Genomic DNA, 18,504 nt, shown 5'->3' on the forward strand with positions numbered 1-18,504 from the left:
CGACGCAAACGCGGCCCCGAGGCCCGCGGAGCCGGGCTGGCTCCGGAGCCAGCAGCGCAGGCGGGCGCCATGCTAAAAACCAAAATGGCTGCCCCAGGGAAGGGAGCCCAGCTCAGGCCGTGAGGGGCTGCGCCTCTGCCAGCCCCGCCGCCCGGCGACGTCGCTTCGCCCGCCGGACCTCGCGCAGGTACCGTCCCCGTCCCCAGCGACCGGCCCGGCCTCAGACACGCGCCGGCCCCTCTCTCCCGGGCAGCCCCGCTCCCTCCGCCCGCGCGCGGCCCTGAGCCCCCCGAGCCGGTCCCGGCCCGCGCGGAGCCCGCCCTGGGCCCGTACCTGCAGCTCGGCCCGCTCCACCTCCCAGTGCGCCCGCTCCATCTCGAAGCGAGCCCACTCGTGCTGGATGTAGTGCAGGATCCCCGGGATGGTGTAGTGCTGCGGCCGGGACAGTTCGGCGGGGCCCGCCGCCTCCTGCCCGCCCGGGGCCGCGGGGCCCTGCGCCTGCTGCTGCCCTCCGCCGCCGGCTCCGGCTCCCGCGCAGCCCCCGCCCGGCTGCAGGTTCACGTTACCCCCGCCCTGCGGAGGGGGCTGCTGCGGCCTCGGCGCGGCCGCCATCCCGCCGCCTCCTCCGGCTCCGGGGTGCTCGTCCATTGTCTGCGGGGAGCCCTCCTTCTCGTCCCGCGGCGGGGGCCTGGAGCGGGGGCCGGGGAGGGGGCGAGCGGCGCTAGCTGGGGCGGGCGGGAGGGGGCGGGCCGGGTGCGGGGAGGCGGGGGGCCGCGCCGAGCGGTATCCGGGTGTCAGAGCAGCGCCGAGCCGCCGCCAGCCGCCATTACAGCCTCCCGGCCGTCGGCCCACCCACCCGCGCCCGGGCGGGGAGGGGAAAGGGGAGCGGCGCGACGCGCGGGGCCTGCCGGGAAGTCGCTCCCCTCTCCCCTCCCCTTCTTCCCCCCGGCCTGTCGAGGCGGCGGAGCGCGCATGCGCCAGAGGGAGGTGAGCGCCGTGCCCGCGGGCGGGGGAGCGGGGCTGGGCTGAGGGGGAGTGGGAGCGCGAGCGCGTCCTTCCCGCTGTTGCCGCCAGGGCGGGCGCGGGGCCCGGGCAGAGCGCGCGTGGGGAGGGGCGGTGGTCGCTCTCGGAAGGGGCTGTGAGGCCTCTCCGGCGGCGCTTCGCGGGGCTGTGCTCAGAGCAGCTCGGGGGCGCTTGGTTTGCCTCACAAGTAGGTGGTTCTAGAATAGGTTGGCTAAATGTATTCTGGCGGTGCCCAATCTTAAATTTTATTGTAATGAAAGTCGTCTTCTCGGTGTTGTATTCGAGAGATTTGTGTAATGTTTTCCCTCTGTGATGGGAAGAACGAGGGCACACCTCTCGCCATCCAAAACCGGTTACTGCATGAAGGGTTCGCAAGCGACGGGCGCGCAGTTAGCAGCAGCGGGCTCAGTGTGCCACGGCAGCAGAGCCCAGGTTGGTGCCACAGCGTGGATGTGGTGAGACCTCCTTGGCTGCACAGCACTGCCCCGAAGTGCAGCGTTCACGATTTACCACCACGTCCTGTTGGAAGGGGTCTGTAGGCCACCTCTTCTCGAGTAACACAAGATTTGGTTTTGCTTCTCTAACAATACATGTATGCTGTACGACTGGGCAGGAACATGGACAGTGTCCTTAACAGGCTCGTTCTTGACGGCACCGGAATTGTATTAACTGCTGAAAAATAAATCCTGCTTGTTCCAGTGCTGGCGTTTCCTCTCTGCTGACCTCTCCTCAGGTGCATGTTGCTGTTTCAGTTGTTTTACCAGTTCCTATCTGACTTTTCTCCGTTAAGTCATTTCCTACCATCATTTCCTCAGTCTTCCCTTTTCCACACTGATCAGCCCGTCTAAATCCAACTGTTCCACCTCAGCAGATTTTTTCACTGCCCACTGACAGTATCAAATCATTACCAAAAATTGCACCTTACCTCACAGTCAGCTTACCGCTTTGTTTTACTCCACCCCTTGAGACATTCCTCATTGCTGAATACCTTGGAGCTGTTGCAGTTTAGCTCTGTTACTATATTCAGAAAGCATTCTGACAACCACACTGCAAAGGAAAACTTTTTTACTGCTTCCTTCCTCCTTGGCTTCCCTAGATTAGTAAGGCTGCTTTTCTTAAAATTCCTGATCCTGAAGTTAAATATGGTGATTTATTTCAAAGCCACACCAACAACATTGTTTCATTTCTAGATGGATAATAATTTGAACAGTAAGATCCAGAATACAAAAATGATTACTCTTATCATTTTTTACTAAAGCCTTGTCCACGGTCAGAACAAAAATAGAACACGAGTATCAATTGTATGAACCATCTTCATTCGCTACATGCTTTTTCACAATAAATTCATAGCTAGGAAGTTGAGTAGACCAATGTATACCTCAAAAATGTTTGCCCACCTGCTGTCCCCTGCTTGCACTTCTATCACTTGGCCATTTTTAATATACTCATTAGTGCTTTAATTGCAGATTAATCTATTTTGTTCTACATTTAGTACAGATAAAACACAATTAAAACCTCTGTGTCCAGAAAATCAACTCATTTATAGAGTTAGACAATGCAGACAATTATTGGCTTGCAGTTCCAACTACTGTTTAATTATTGTCAAAACAAATATATAAAAATAAAGCCACGTGTTTCTTGTTTGCTAGATTTGATTTCTTAGAGAGAACTTTGATATAGCACAATAACTTCTAGATCTGTGGATGTTGACTAGAGTGGTTTTAACTTGACAGACAGAAATCTAATTTGAACAAGAACTCTCCTGCCTGACGTCTCAATCTGGGGTTGTACTTCTTTTTTATAATGTACGTGTCAGAGTATGCATGGATACTGGTGAAATCTTGGACAAAATAAATCAACGTTAAGTGCTTGTAGCTACTGGAGATGTAATTAAAATTGTTTAAAATGTGTCTTCTATTACTGCGTGTGAGATCTGCTGGGCTGGTCACACTGGAGATGTAAGACCTCCTTTTATCCACAAAACAGGTATTGCAGGCTTGGCCTCTCTAAGAGGTCTTAATGAGTATCTGAAAAGACGAGTTACAAGGGTGTAACTCACCAACAGGGACAGCCTGCACTATGGTGCCTCAAGTGGTTACGCTGCCTACAGAGCTGACATATCCTTGTCCTGGAAGCACTTCCTTCACAGCTTTCATTTTGGTGTTTTGAAGCAAACTGGGTGGATTTGAGTTTTAGAGTACAAGGCTGGAGTTCCCTATACAAACAGATGAGGAGAATGAGCCTGCTTAGGGGCAGAAAAATCCTGAAGCGTCTCTCTTTGTGAGCCAGGGTTGTTAGTCTTCTGCTTGTCTGTTGGTGTAGAATGAGTTAAAGTTATGGTGTAGGTCATTGACAACTACATACTGCATCAGTCTGCCGCAGTGAGTCACACACACCAATCATGATTCCAGTTTTCTCTCACAGATATTTATCTGCAAGAGACACTTTAATGAGGGTGAGATCTAATACAGCGTAACAATGCATGTATATCACAGGAGTTACACTGTGTGGTTTATGTGTAAGCCAAATTAGCCATACAGAAGAAACCTCTTGTGGAAGAAATAGCCACTCAGTGGCTCACACTTTGCTACTTTGGCAGGAAAGACCATGATTTCAAGATGTTTTATGTCTTCTCTGTATGGTATTTTTCAGGGTTTGGGTTTTTTCAGTCTTCATGACGTCACAGCGCATCACAGGTACTTTGTAGATGCAGAAGCAGATACTGTAGGCTATTCTGGACACGATTTCAAATGCATGGCTGACTGTGACAGGGAGAGCTGGGCTTGACAGGCCATCAGGATCTGAGTAGTCCCCTCCAGTCTTCTGTTCCTAAGCCCATTTGTAATGCAGATAGTTGTCCACTGACCTGGAATGAGGCTGCCTATTCATTTCTGACAAACAGCCTCCAGATAGCAACATCTTTTCATTACTAAAATGAGCAAAATAATGGCAGCTGTATGAAAGGCTCACATCTTGTCACCGATTCTCTTGAAGCATTCGATTTTGTATGCAGTAAGGCATAGTAATTCATGCTGGATTTGAGCATATACGCACACACACGCAGCCACGCATCGGTGGGAATGCACGGAAAAGTACATACGAGTTGTACTGGAAGAAACAGGACTGCCTTTGTAAGTAGAGTACTTGTTGAACATAAGAAGTAGTTCCTGAAATACATAGAACTTGATGGAGCAATGGGGGATTCTCCACCCACTGACATGCAGAGGTGTGCTTTTTGTTTATTATACTTCACAGATCTCATTACATGTTAAATATGCAAGACATTTAACATGTTTTCTGTATCTGAAAGCTAGGAAATAAGCAGTCTGATAAAGATAAAACCACTAATTTTTTTTTTCCTACATTATTCAAATATATGGTGTTGTTTTTTACTACAGAGGTGATTTTCTTTCACAACTATTCTTAAAGGAAATAAAACTAACTTAAGATATTTTCAACACTGGAGTTATTCTCAAAGCCAGATTATACAGCTATACTTGCATGCGTTCTGTTATATGTATATATAACATATATATATAATACATATACATAATATATATACATATATATAGTATATATATATATAAAACAGAACGCATATAATATATATATATATAATTTCCACATGTAAATCAGATAGAAAATTTATTCCAGTATTTCTTCAGAAGATTGTGTGCTTTTAATGCCATTTGTGGGAGAAAAAAAAATGATGGAAGCTGTGCTTGAGGCTGGCAGCAAAATACTTAGAGAAATGACAGGTGATACTGCACGCCTCTCCTCTGCAGATGTTAATCACCTACTCTAATACTGTGAACGATGGCTGTCTCATAAATGACAGGTGACACTTTTGAGTACTACTGTGGTTCTGCCTCTGTTACAGCATAATTCATATTTCTATAACGGTTCTGGGTAAGAGCATTTGTAAGGATTGTTTAAAAAATAATTTGAGCCTAAAGTATTTTTGCAGGTAAAACAGTACAGGCCTTATGAAAGAATATACAGATACATTAGTTATAGCACCAGAAAGGGATTAACCATGTAGGAAGATTAGATTAACAAAGGAATAATTAGGATTAGGGGCAATCCTGCAATGGGATCCACGTATATCAATTCTTAAGTTTTTTTCTGTTATATATTCCTTTGTGGTAACTCAGAATACACCAGCTCTCTCCAAGGACACGAGTGATTTATCTCACTGGCATACCTTTCTTTTTTTATTCCTCTGAGTATTAAGGCATCTCTTCTTACTGCCCCTCTGTAAATTAAGGCAGCAATACCAAGTAGGAAAAAACAAGGCCATACACGAAATGCAGAAAAGCTTATACAGGAGTTGTGTTCTCATTTCATCATAAACGTCAGCCTGAGATGCCACCTGACAGCGAAGATTCCTTAATACACTTCCATCTGGGCCTTTTTTGTCTCAACTGCCTCATTTGTTCTTTCTCAGAGAGCCGTTTCCACTCACTGAAGAGTGCAAAGCCTAGACAAGCAGCATGCACTGCAGCAGCACTTACTGACATTCCTGACTCATCCGTCTGAGGGAATCAACAAGAGAGCACTTCTTGACATAAAGAGACTTCACTCTGCCTAGGAAGTGAGAAAACAGACTGCCAGGATTGCAAGCAGACTCTATTGTCATCTGTATTGATTCGGGACTCCTGCTCCCTGTAGATGTCCTACAGGAGAGCAGATCAAAAAGGAATTTTCAGAATAACAGGGATAAAAGCTTTCTTGCAGACGTACGGTAGTGCAAAGGAAGAGCTCTCCCTCATAGCCGATGCATCCTCTGGTATTTTCTTTTACCTGCTCTTCCATTTCAAATACATTACCTGTTTAAAGAGTTGTGTGTAGGGGACGGTAAAGGGAGGAGGAGGATTTAAGTTATCATCTCTGATTCTAAGTTACAATTAAAGCTTTTTTTTTTTTTTTTTTTTTTTCCCTAAGGGTAGTATGTCTGATAGAAAAGAATCCAGTCAAAGAATTCTATTTTTTGGTGAAGGTTTCTTTAAAACAATATTGCTCTTCCCAGGCTACTTTTCTGAAGTAGGTCTGTATGAAGCTGCGTATCTGTGGCAGGATTTTTCCTTTTATCGTTGACTAACTTTTGTGGATTTGGTGTGTGATTTTTTTCTCAACATATGTAGTTTTAAAACATTTCAAATCAAATGGTAGTTTCTCAAGGATAAAAAATGCCTGTACAACATCTTCTAATCACTTGTGCTAAGAGTGATACATATTTAAGTTTTATTCGTTTATTTATTTAGGTCTTACAGTTACAATTCTAGTGTTTCCTACGGTTTCATTTTCCTTCCTGCCAATGCTTTTCAGACTATAGATAACTCTTCACTTCGTTAAGAAACAAATTCTCATTATCAGGTCGAATTAGCACAGATGCGTTTAATATAGAAGTCTAAACAACTTTGTTTAGGGAGTAAACCACAGTATGCTGTGGAAAACGTGATCGTTTTCTTCAAATAGCAGTGATGTTAACAGAGATGGCTCTTCCTTCAGAAAATAACTAGGTGGCCAGTATTAATCAGAAGTAAGCAGTAATTGATGTCAGCATAATATATTGGGACTTTTTATATCTCTATCATATAAGATTTAGATTTTTCTATTTTTTCCCTTTTCTCTAAGATACACGGTTTTTACACACAGAGCAACATTGTATTCTTCTGTGTTCTCAGGAGTTCTGAGATCTTAGGAGAGGGTATTTGCATTATAACTTCTAAAGCACCAGGCAAGAAGCAAGTTTTTAACACTGGAATGAAGAAATAACTTTTGCAGTAGCTGCTGTTTTGTCAATGTATATACTTCAAGAACACAAGGGCCAATAAGTCTGTGATCCAAGTAGAGTCAGATGGAAAACGTTACAGTGACTGTTTTCTGGCATTGAAGAAAATAACCAAAAACTTCTTCATTAAAAAAAAAAAGTTATGCAGCTTGCCTTTTTATGCATGCTTTCAATAACATGAAAAAAATGTTTATTTTGGTATGGTAAGCATGTTCTGTGCTCTTTTTGATAGTCTTTTTCATTGTACTTTGTATTTGGTGTATTTATACTCCATGTCTGTACTTCAATGGCATTGTATGCATTAATACTTACTTAGATTGAGATTAAGCTATATTAAGCTATTTTGAGCAATTAACAACAGTTCTCCTTAGAAATTTCTCCTAAGCCCCATGCTTAGTTTTTGTCAAGTGCAGAACCTACCTTTCCTTTCAGTGTGGGAAATGGATTTCAGCAGCTCCTGGCTGAGATCAAGATGCATGTTGATACTGCTGATATTTAGGTCTGCGGGCTTTCATTCTGCGTTAGAGGAGTGGCCATGTGTTGTGGCCTACACATGTCTATTTGTCACCTCTCTCTTCATTCTGATGTCAGGATGGTTTCTGATTGTTTGTATGGAAAAAAACCCAAGAGTTTTACTCACAGGATGCATGCAGATTTTTTTTTCCCCCTAGATTCTATGCTTTGGTAATAAACTTAATTACGTGCCAGTGTGGGCTGGACACTTTTGGGAAGTCTTTTATAACTCCTATCCATACTAACTTTTTTTTCTTCTCTTTCCTCACAGAAATACTGTTATAAATTCCTGCATCAATAATTCAAACTGACTGCTGAGATACACAAAAGAAGAAATGATAAAATTTTTTCTTATGGTGAACAAACAAGGTCAAACTAGGCTCTCCAGGTATTATGAGCATATAGAAATTCATAAACGGACAATGTTGGAAGCTGAAGTAATCAAAAACTGTCTCTCTCGTTCAAAGGATCAAGTAAGTTTTCGTAAATCTTTCCCTAGTTATTTTATTCTATTGCACATAAGTAATTCTAGAAATATATCAGTTTTCTTTGCAGGTCATTATTTCCTTTGTACCCATGAAGAACAAGAATGTTTCTAGATAGCGTTCATTTAGATGAACTGTTATTCTGTATTGGATAAATATGTTTCCCTGAGGCTTACAATGATTTTGGAGTTTTCTCTATTACTGTCATAAAATAGACTTCCTCTTTGCTTGAAAGAGTTCAGTAGTCCAGGAATAATTTATTTTTTCCTGTTATTGCTTCTCTAGTAGTGATCTACAGATAGACCTTAGTCTTCTTTGCCGAGAAGAGTGGAGATATAGCACAGACAGCTCTAATTTAAAAAAAAAACTTGTTAGAGAAGACTCCAAATTATGTACTACCTAAAACATAGGGTTGTTTTTTTAAAACACATTTTTCAGCCATCTTTGGCCAGAAATGCATTTTTAAGTTTTCACACATTGTCCATGAAAGTCAGAAAGCTCGGCTTTTGGAATTTGTTAGATTGCACTTGAGATTTTCATGGCTCACATAATTGAGCTGTTGATTCTTTAAGAAAAGTACCAAACTTAACAAAAAATTCAAGATCACTGACTTCCATTTGGTGAGAAATGTCTGACTTTGAATGCGAGTGCATTTTTTTTTTTAATTTGTGTTCTGAATTCAGCTTATTTTTCATTCACTGCGTGTGGTCTGGAACAGTGGTCTTTACACATTTAATAGAAAAAACATCATAAAAAATACCAGTTGGCATAAACTGCAGATTCACAGAATTAACAGACTAAAGAAATTAACCTCTTCCATGCTGCTTGTAAGAGCACGTCTGAATAGAAACTTCACCAGAATAACCAACGGCATGCTGCCATCCTAAGGACCCAGCAAAAGTTTTACTTAGGAAGAGGTGATTTGTACAGCTGTGTGTAACAGCACCATCTACTGGCTCCCATCTTACGGTGAACTACAAGTGGATTTTTCCCTTGTGTTTGAATATCTAATACAGTTAATAATTATAAGAATATTCACCATTCTTAAATATGAAAATGATCTTCAGTTTGCCTCTTTTGTAAGTGCTTCTCATTGAAAATTTAGAGGAAATATTGACTGCCCTTGAATTATAACGCTGAGCAAATTGTGTCAGTTCTGAATGTTCCAGTTTATTCATATATGAAGTGGTACTATGTTTTCTGTCAATAGCTGAAAGGTTTAATGTAGAAGTTACCCTCCCAAACTTCTTTCAAATCAAAAATACCTGTTGGATATTGGGAAATCCATTGGTTTTTATGCGCCTTATATAAAGGAAAGATTAATAATGTCTCAAACTTAACTGGCAACTAATATGTTTGACGAGTTCTGCTTTTGCCTAGTGCTCTTTCATTGAGTATAAGGACTTTAAGTTGGTATACCGACAGTATGCAGCCCTTTTCATAGTCGTTGGAATCAATGAGACAGAGGTAAGAAATTATATGCAGTCTTGAAATGTAAGCTTGTAGTAATCATAGGCAAGAACTCAAGTCCTTTTCCAGTACGGAATTTGCCATATATATTAGAGAGCTTCAATTAGACATGGCAAAAAAATACGTATTTCTTGTAAATAAAATAAAAGGCTCCAAGAAGACCTTATAGCGGCCTTCCAGTACCTGAAGGGGGCCTACAGGAAAGCTGGGGAGGGACTGTTCATAAGGGCATGTAGTGACAGGACGAGGGGAAATGGCTTTAAACTGGAAGAGGGTAGATTTAGACTAGGTATCAGGAAGAAAATCTTTACTGTGAGGGTGGTGAGACACTGGAGAGAGGCTGCGGATGCCCCCTCCCTGGAAGCACCGAAGGCCAGGCTGGATGGGGCTTTGAGCAACCTGGTCTAGAGGGAGGTGTCTCTGCCTATGGCAGGGGGGTTGGAACTAGATAATCTTAAAGGTCCCTTCCATCACAACAAACCATTCTATGATTCTATAAACATAAAATTGTGGGGTGAGGTTTCTCAGAAAATATCAGCATTACAGTCAGTGTAGTTGCCTCCTCTGTAGTGAATTCTCAACTGCTCCCTGTTTTCAACTTCCTTGGACAAATGAAAAAAATCCATACTATTACCTAGAAAGATGCTATTTTAATTTTTAACAAAAGGAAAAAAAAAAGGTATCTGACTGAAAATTACTAAGTACTGTTACTTAAAAAACCTTGAAGGCTGAGCCTGAGCTGAAGTGTTTGCATTGATTTACAGTTCTCAGAAATTAATTTTAAGCTTACTTCTGGAGACCTTAATGGGGTGGTGTGGAAAGTCGTGGAAAGTAGCTGCTGACAACCCCCGTGGCTTGAAGTCAGGGTTATAAGTCATGCAATTCAGGGCAAATTCTTTCAATTCCCCTGCTCCTGATAGGTCAGCTGAGCAACCACACCTCTTCTTGCTGCAACAGCCTGAGTTTGTGCAATTTATTATAGTACTTACTATAAATTTCTAGTTGCTTTCCCCACATCATATACTGAAATAACAGAAAGAATGCTATCATAGTTTCTATCTCTTCATTTTATATACTTTTGTTTTTAATTTACTTTCAGAATGAGATGGCAGTATATGAACTAATTCATAATTTTGTGGAGGTTCTGGACAAATACTTCAGCAGAGTGGTGAGTGAGACTTTGAATCTACTATGATATATTTCTTTTTCAAAGCTCTAGTGAACGTCATTTCAGGGAAAAAAAATCAAGGGATTTTTTTTAATATTCATATACCACTTTGAAAACAGCAGCATGATATTGCCACTGTTTAAAAAAAAAGAAGAAAAATAGCATTAAGAGTATTAGTTGATTTTTCAGAGAAGTAAAAGCATGCATGGTTTATAAATCATCAGACAAGGAATACCAGAAATGGTTCTGGTAGAAAAGCATGTTCTTAGATGCTTATACTCAGGGATTTCTTTAAGTCATTGCTCTCAAAATAGCCGCTTGCATTTTGTGATTTAAAAGATTATTCTTTACTTTTTTTTTTTTTTAAAGCAGTTCTTAGTACAATGTTCCTTAAATACTAAATTCATGATGAAGACAGTGTAAGCATTAAGCAGGGAGCTGATATTACTGTCACTGAACAAGATTAGAAGGATAGAGCAAATGAAATCTCAAGAGCCAGAATGCTCTTGCGCACCCCATACTGTCACCATTTAACGGTGGATATCTGATACAATCACTCTTGAAAAGATGTTCGTTTTTTTTTGAAGATTCAAAGACAGAGATAGCTCCAGTTTAAATGATTAAATGACATTTCTCTCTTTTTGTGTTTTGTTTTCACAATGCTGGAAAAGGCAGCATAATAATGCTGGTTAGAATGTGTGCTATTAATTACAGTTCCAGTGCTATTTAATACAGAATTTGTAATGCTCTCTTTTTAAACAAATTTGGCTTGAGTAATGCTTACGCACAATTTCAGTTTGGCTATATTAAAGGGTGTTGGATACAATTTCCTCCATAGTCCATCAGTCTGAGAGTATTACATTGGTAATTATATACACGTTTATGGTGCTATGAATGTTTATGTACTAGCTCCAAAGCAGACACGGCAGAGCTTCCTGTATGAGTTCAAGGACACGACTGAAAAAGTCTTCTAAACTCTTCACCATTTAAAGAAATTCGGTGCCATTCCATCGTTCTATTTTCAATTGCATATAACCTAATAAATAGTAGAACACTGAAGAAGGCGGCTATAATTCTAGTTGGGGTTTCTGTCAGTAACCACAGGGCAAAAAATATTTTAAGTTTGTACTATTATGGATTAATGTTTAGTATTTGAACAATTTTAGAACACCAAATTATGATGACAACAATGGAAAAAAACTCTGGGAAAGGAAAGAACATCTGACTTCTAGAATGACACTTTATCATCTATGTTTTTTTTGTTTGTGAGCTTTAAACATTTTCACACTCTGCTTTTGTCTGATGGAGTTTACAGAGCTTGAATTAAAATATAAGAATATTAACAGAATTAGCAGGAAAGCTATCAAAGCTGCGAGTGATATGATAGGTAATTCTGAAACACCTTCATTTTCCTAATAGCTGCTCAGGAAGAATCATGCATACTGTTTAGAATACACACTCCAATGTTTTCAACTGCTTTTTAGTACTAAGGAAGTTCAAACTGATCAGACTTCTTAAAATACCGTTTTGAGATGAATAAAAATCTCTAACTGAAGGAGGGCAAGGTCACTCAGTGGAGACCTGCAGACCAGTCTGATTTAGAGCATCTTTGGACCACAGAAGAAGTTGTACTTCTATCAGTAAAAACTCTAAAATTCCAGGGCTAGTCTGTGAATGGTGGAATCCATGTCAACAACTGCAGTAAATTCCCTTAGTAGCAGATAAAGATGTTCTGTGGGGACAGACAGAGACTGGGGAAGGTCAACCCTAAGCATGCAGGATCTGAGGCTGTGACTAATTGTTTCTATATTTAAACATTTAACTGAGGCACCCAAGTTAGATGTTTGGTCATCCTATGCTCCCATTACAGAGAGCGGAGACAAACAAGTATCTCTAGAAAGTGAGTCATGTCTCAAGTTTGCTGAGGCCACTGCTAAGATACCCATCTCATCTACTGACTACAGAGACCACAAGGGCTGCTAGCTCAAACACTTCACTTAAATGAAATTGGCTGGGCTGAAGCAAAAGCTGTAAGTGGTAGGGGTCCAGCGCACAGAGTTGCTGTCTCTGTCCTAATACAGCCTGTCACAGCTACCACCACTATGGGTATACACTCCTGTTTTTATATAAATTATAAACTTTGCATTAACATCTTGTTTTTGCAGAGGAAGAGGGAATATAGGGCTGAAGATTCCATGAGCAGAAGTGTTATTTTTCTGCCTGTTCTCTGGGACAGCACTGCATGTATTCTAATTATTAATTGTGAGTGACTTCTATGTGTTTTTTTTTTAGTAAAATTTTCAGAAATTTAGCTTTTGTTAGAGGCAAGTAACACATCAAATGCAAAGGAGCAGTGCAGTAAAGAACGTAGAACTGTACAGTGCAGAGAAGAATATTAATCAGCCTACATTTTTTTAATCTCTATTCTGAAGATTTTCGGTATCATCTGGAGGGATACGTAATGTTTAATGACTACAAGATGAAAATCAAACCATAATTAATGTTTATCTCTTTTTCTTTCAGAGTGAATTAGATGTATCCTTTTTGGTATCAGAAAGCCATTTGTTTGTCTCTTTTTGGTGTATATTCCAGCTCATACTGGAACTCATAGCACTGACTCAGTCAAGACAATGCAAAGGTTTCACAAATTCTGTATTTAAAATAGCAACCTTCTGTCATCTAGATGAAAGCATGGCTGATGTTCATGAGGGCATCCTATTTAAATCTTCAGTCAATGAGATAGGCCTTGTACCATTTAAAGGCAAGGAGAGTTTGCTTTGAGAGAACTAAATAATACCACCATCTAGACACCAAAGTTTCTATTCATGAGGGAACTTTCAGGTTCACTTACTGATTACTTCAGGGTTTTACATTCAGTTTAAAGTAAAAAATAAAAGATATTGATGTGAGCTACAATAATAAATGAACATTATAAATGCGTCTTGAGCCAAATAAAGCAGCAGCAGCATTTTAAGATTAGATTTGCACTTGATCATGCTTTATAGCGGTGACACTTACTATCTGAATCAGTGAGAAAGAGAAATTTAGGAAACTAAACAATGACACAGATATTATATACTCATTTTTTTCTTACAGCTGTAAGAAAAATGCTTATGTCTACGATTTGCAGGGTATTAGCTAAAATATTAGTGAACTAAAACCAAATACAAACATATACTAAATAGTAAAATATGGTCACGAATGCTTAAACACAAAGTGCAAGCAAATAGAATAGAATACTCAATACAACTAAAAATGAACCAGGGGAATGCAGCACAAAGTCCCTTCTCTCCCATACCTAGTCCCTCACAGGCTTCTCCCTCCTCAGTTCCTTCAAGGAAAACAAGGGTATCTCAGGCATACTACAAAAATGAATGCTGACTAACCAATTAAATAACTACCTCTTCAGTAGCCAGGAGCTTTTATGTGTTGGTTGTAAAGCATTTTGCTTTAATTTGATGTTTATTTTCATACTGGGATTAAGTCAATCATATACTTGAGTGTAGGTAACATTTCTTGAATGTTGTGTTTTTGTTTTGTTTGTTTCTTGGTTTTGTTTTTAATTAAGTAGCGTTTTTAGGACAGTAGAATAAACAAGTAATGAAGTTGTCCTAGTGATGCTTCTTCCTAATGCGTTAATTATCACTATATAAGCCTCACTTTTATGTATGAAATAAGTGGCTGGAATTTCATGTAGCTCTAAAACCACAGCCTGGGTAGCGTAGGAGCTACTTTCCTGGTGTGATGATCACAGACTATAAAAATGAAAGTGTTATCACAGCAGCTTCGTGGGGAACAACATGCTGGTAAGCGTGACGTTTTTATAAAATTACAAAAAGCTGACTTTTTCTGTTGCTTGAACTGGTGAAGCAGTGCTTATTTGAAGACATAAGTAACATATAGAAGAAACATATTTACATTCTCCTTGTGGGAGGAAAAAGGTAGCTTTCCCTATAACCAAGTATCCGAGGAATGTTGCCTGGATCCAAAAGAGAACATTACATTCCACTGCAACTAGCTGCTGGTTCTAAGATAGAAGAAAAGCTTTGATAAAAGGAATACTTTATGTAAGTCAACTGTATTCTTCTGTCCACTTTTAGAATACAGCACATTTATACAATAAAAAAATTGAATTATGAATTTATATTGACAATTTTTAAGGATACATTCAAGTTAGTAAACTATAAAGTAAGTCGATGGAAACTCACACAAATTAGCTTAAAATTGTTCATTAAGGAAAAATTTCTTGGGTCATGATGTAAGGGAACGTGCTTACAGAAGGAGATCAGCCACCTTTCAGACTTTGAGAGAATTTCTCCCAGAGTAGGAGCATGTAATACAGAATATCACAGAACCTGAGGGCACCACTCATCTGCTATTTAGTGTCAGCATAGTCATCTGAGTAAGAAACAGAAAGCATTAAACAAGTTTCCCTGACTTAAATTCAGCTGCTGTTAGATAGGGTAGAAGTTACCTAAAGCAAACATTTGAAAAGATAAACTGACAATACATGGTATTTTTCATATCTAGATTAAAAGGGAAAAAAAAAATCAGCAACTTCAACTAACCTTTAGCCAAAGATGAGTGATCCGGACAGAAATCAAAATTATTTAGTACTGTATATTCACAGTAGCAAACCACACAAGTACTCATGCTATAATCTACAAAGATTTTGTTTGTGCTCCTGAGTGTATTACCTGATCACAAGGTGTTGGTTGTACTTTATAACCTCTTAAGCCTGCACACACCCTAAATTACTTGCCTGGAATATCCTGATATCTTAAAATGTCTCTACATGACTTGAATGTGCATTTTTTCCCTCCCTTCTTTCCCACTTAAATATCTGCCTGTATATTTACTACTTTTCTGAAAGAGTGGTCAGGTGCTGGAATGAGCTGCCCAGGGAGGCAGTGGAGTCACCAACCCTGGAGGTGTTCAAGGAACATTTAGACGTTGCGTTGAGGGACATAGTTTAGTGAGAACTATTGGTGATAGGTGGATGGTTGGACTGGATGATCTTGTAGGTCTTTTCCAACCTTGGTGATTCTACGATTCTATGATTCTACATTGTTTCAGGAAAGGAGACACAGAACTGTCATGTTTACCTTCTTTTAGCGTATGTGCCACATAAAAACCTCCTAGTGAGACTAGGAACTGCTGTTAGGGTCTTTCGTAAGGGCAGCTCTTGGAGTTACCAAGAACCAGCAGAACATTTAAATACCAAATTTAGTAGGTGCCATTACCTCTACTGCCATTTTATCTAATGGCCAGAACTGTATTTACTATTCTTACAGGAAGCAAGACTATAAATGAAAGCTCGGGGTGGTGTACATGTTGGTACACACCATATATAGCTTTTCCTGTTGCCAGTTGCTCAAACTGGCTTGCTCTGGTGTTTTCCAGCTGGGTGTGGATCTGTGACTTCAGGGATTTAAATCCTGAAATTTGGAGTGAATTGCAAAACAAGTGACAGGTGAAGAGGATGAGCGTTGCTGAAAATCAGAGATATCCCTCACTGTGTAAGGCAGGCAGACTTGAATGACTAAGCAGTATTTTATGTTGAGATCTAACAGCAGAGAAGAGTCCTGAGACTTACAGGAAGGGGAAAAACGCCAAGATTATTCACCGCGCAAGTCTGACTGTTTGCCAAGAACAGCATGGTAAAGTGAGGTGTGAACATAACTGAAGAAGGAAGCCTATGTTTGGTTGAGGAGGGGGTGAGTGCTGTCATTCCTCTGTGGGAATTGTAGTGTTGTTAATCACTGAAGTTAGTAGACTGCAAAAATTAAAAGCCAGCAGGAGCTGGCTTTATTACTTCTTGAAACTTGAATGGAATGTTATCTAACTTTGTGAACAGATCCTCCTGCCCTATGTAGGTCAGTGTCACAGTTGATCTAAATAGGAATAGAACAACTCTCTCTAAAAATTCTCACATCACTGTAATAAGGAAGCCATAACGTCTCAGAATAAAACATTTGCGTGAAGATCAATTTGCCTGAAAAGCAGAATATAGGAAGAAAATTTTTAAGTTTTTACTCTGCCGAGGAAAGCAAAAAAAACCACCAAAAACCTTTGTCTCTGAAACTGTTCATGTTTTAAGGACAGCACTGTTCCTCAGTACTGAAAGGCTTGAGTCTAATATTTAGAAGCAACTTCGGCCTATAGTCAAATTCAGAAAGAGGTCTGGAAATTAAATACAACCTATAATTAAATTAGGTGGTTAAGTCTGCTAAATTGGAAACTATTTTTTGATGAACCATGGACATAGTTAAGGCACAATCACTTTTTGAGACAGAAGTTAAGTACCATTAAGAAAAGAGAGACACGGTTATGAATAAACTTCAGATACCATGAAGGTATGCATTCAGTTTCAGATTATCTTCCTTTAGGTGAGTGTTAGATTGTAAATATCTTTCAGAAAGCGTGTAATTTAAATACAAACCATTTCTTTACTTTAGTCTCCTTCATGATTTCAAGAAAAAATGATTGATTTTCAAGAAAATCAAATAGTGTCAGTAATTCAGGGCAAGGAAAATTGTACTCAAGAATCAGATTTTAAGAATGCAAAAACTACTTTGATTGGAGGAAATACAGAACATTGGCATCTTCACATTCAACATCATTATCCCTTGATAACATTTTATATTCGTGCATTAAATGGTGCACAGGGAGACAGGAAAATTAATCACCTATATCTATGTTCAGGTTTACCTTTCTTTTACTTCTATGTTGTAATATTTCAAGATGTAACTTTGCTAGTACCAACTTCTGATATCTCCAACACTGGCCCATGAAAAGCATCAGTTGACCTGTCTCCTCACAGGCACACGACTAGCATACATTAATACCTACTTTTTGAAGTTTTTATTTTTTAAATTTTTCTCTATCTATCTTCATGTAGTTCAAAATACACTTAACTTGTAATGTTTCTAGATCATGTTCAATTTGGATAGAGTGCACATCATACTGGATGAAATGGTGCTAAATGGCTGCATTGTGGAAACAAACCCCAACAGAATTCTTGCGCCTCTGTTTGTGCTCGACAAAGTGGCAGAGAGCTAGGAAGATGCAAGACTGACTAAAGCATTTAACAAAAGATGGTGAAATCCTCAACAGCAACCCACAAGCGATCTTCTGATTTCATAAGACCAACTCATGCAATATCCAAATCAGTTGAAAAATATTTCCTGCTTCTCCTGTACCCTGAAAAAGACACAGAACCTCAAAGTGAAACCTTTATGTTCAGATGCAACTTCCTACGGACACAGCAGAAGCCTTTTTAGAACAGAAGAAATGTTCCTCAAGAATTTTTTTTCTTTCAAACAAACTGAGAATGAAGCAATGGAAACTTACTTGTGACTGTGTAGGTATTGTTCAGATTCATGTAGCATTCTGCCAGACCTAGAATGACAGAAAATATGGAAAAAAAATTTCAAACTAACTTTTAATGGCACTTCTTTAAGCAACAGTGTGATTTTTTTATTTTCATACAAATGTACTGGCAGTTAAAGTTTGGTAACTTTTATGACTACCTTTAAACTAGATTCAGCATTAATCATAAAGCTCGTCTTCTCAGCCACAGAGATCCTCTGATTTCAGTTACAAAATACATGTAAATAACAGAAGCGTACATGTATTTAAGATTCCCACATACTGTATTAAGTTGTAACTAGAAGTTACACTTAAATGTTATAACATTAATAAACTAATTAAGATCAAAAGGTTTGATATTTTATAGTACACATATTTGCTTCATAAATCACACAATATCTTTTTTTATTTTGGAACACCAGTGTTTTTGGTTTTTTTCCCCCCTTTCTATTATTCTGTCCATCCATCATGATTAAAGTCTACAGAAGATGAAGTATGCACATCTCTCAAGCCATTTATGTACTAAATCATGGCCGCAGTAGGAAAACATAGCTTACAGTAACTTCTATTCACAAGGCATACAAAATATCCATTTGCGTCCAAATGCTACATCCCTTAAGTCACTGAAGTCAGCGATCTGTAATTAGTTTAATTTACCTTTCTAGAATGAAGTTATCAGG

General features: G+C 39.7%; 2 protein-coding genes across 11 annotated transcripts in view; one reads left to right on the plus strand and one right to left on the minus strand.

Moving 5' to 3' along the window:
- STRN3 (striatin 3) overlaps positions 1 to 690 on the minus strand; it is a 55,630-nt gene extending 54,940 nt beyond the window's left edge. For 3 of the 6 annotated variants that reach the window (XM_021403804.1, XM_021403803.1, XM_021403802.1), the window contains exon 1: positions 334 to 690. In XM_021403804.1, coding sequence (XP_021259479.1) covers positions 334 to 648 — 315 coding nt within the window. In that variant the 5' untranslated portion in view covers positions 649 to 690. The remainder of the gene's footprint in view (positions 1 to 333) is intronic. The other 3 variants (XM_021403801.1, XM_021403805.1, XM_021403806.1) reach the window with 3 other exon arrangements.
- Positions 42 to 18,237, plus strand: AP4S1 (adaptor related protein complex 4 sigma 1 subunit). Of its 5 annotated transcripts, XM_021403813.1 has the most exons (7): positions 750 to 987; positions 5,471 to 5,812; positions 7,602 to 7,803; positions 9,196 to 9,282; positions 10,385 to 10,453; positions 12,977 to 13,000; positions 17,387 to 18,237. In XM_021403813.1, the coding sequence occupies exons 3-7, from the start codon at positions 7,666 to 7,668 to the stop codon at positions 17,513 to 17,515; spliced, it is 447 nt and encodes a 148-aa protein (XP_021259488.1). In that variant the 5' UTR covers positions 750 to 987; positions 5,471 to 5,812; positions 7,602 to 7,665; the 3' UTR covers positions 17,516 to 18,237. The 5 variants fall into 5 exon arrangements, with proteins under 5 accessions (XP_021259487.1, XP_021259490.1, XP_021259488.1 ...); XM_021403812.1 differs by lacking the exons at positions 750 to 987; positions 5,471 to 5,812 and adding an exon at positions 42 to 187; XM_021403811.1 differs by lacking the exon at positions 5,471 to 5,812 and having other exon boundaries at positions 751 to 987.

Source organism: Numida meleagris, chromosome 6 (genome assembly GCF_002078875.1).
Source record: "Numida meleagris isolate 19003 breed g44 Domestic line chromosome 6, NumMel1.0, whole genome shotgun sequence".
NCBI lineage: Eukaryota > Metazoa > Chordata > Aves > Galliformes > Numididae > Numida > Numida meleagris.

Bases quoted from the DNA above. Each gene is read 5' to 3' on its own strand.
- AP4S1 (XM_021403812.1), top strand. From the start codon at position 7,666: ATGATAAAATTTTTTCTTATGGTGAACAAACAAGGTCAAACTAGGCTC. The intron at 7,804-9,195 runs GTAAGTTTTCGT...GCTTTTGCCTAG, and splicing joins TCTCTCGTTCAAAGGATCAA to TGCTCTTTCATTGAGTATAA. The intron at 10,454-12,976 runs GTGAGTGAGACT...TTTTTCTTTCAG, and splicing joins ACAAATACTTCAGCAGAGTG to AGTGAATTAGATGTATCCTT.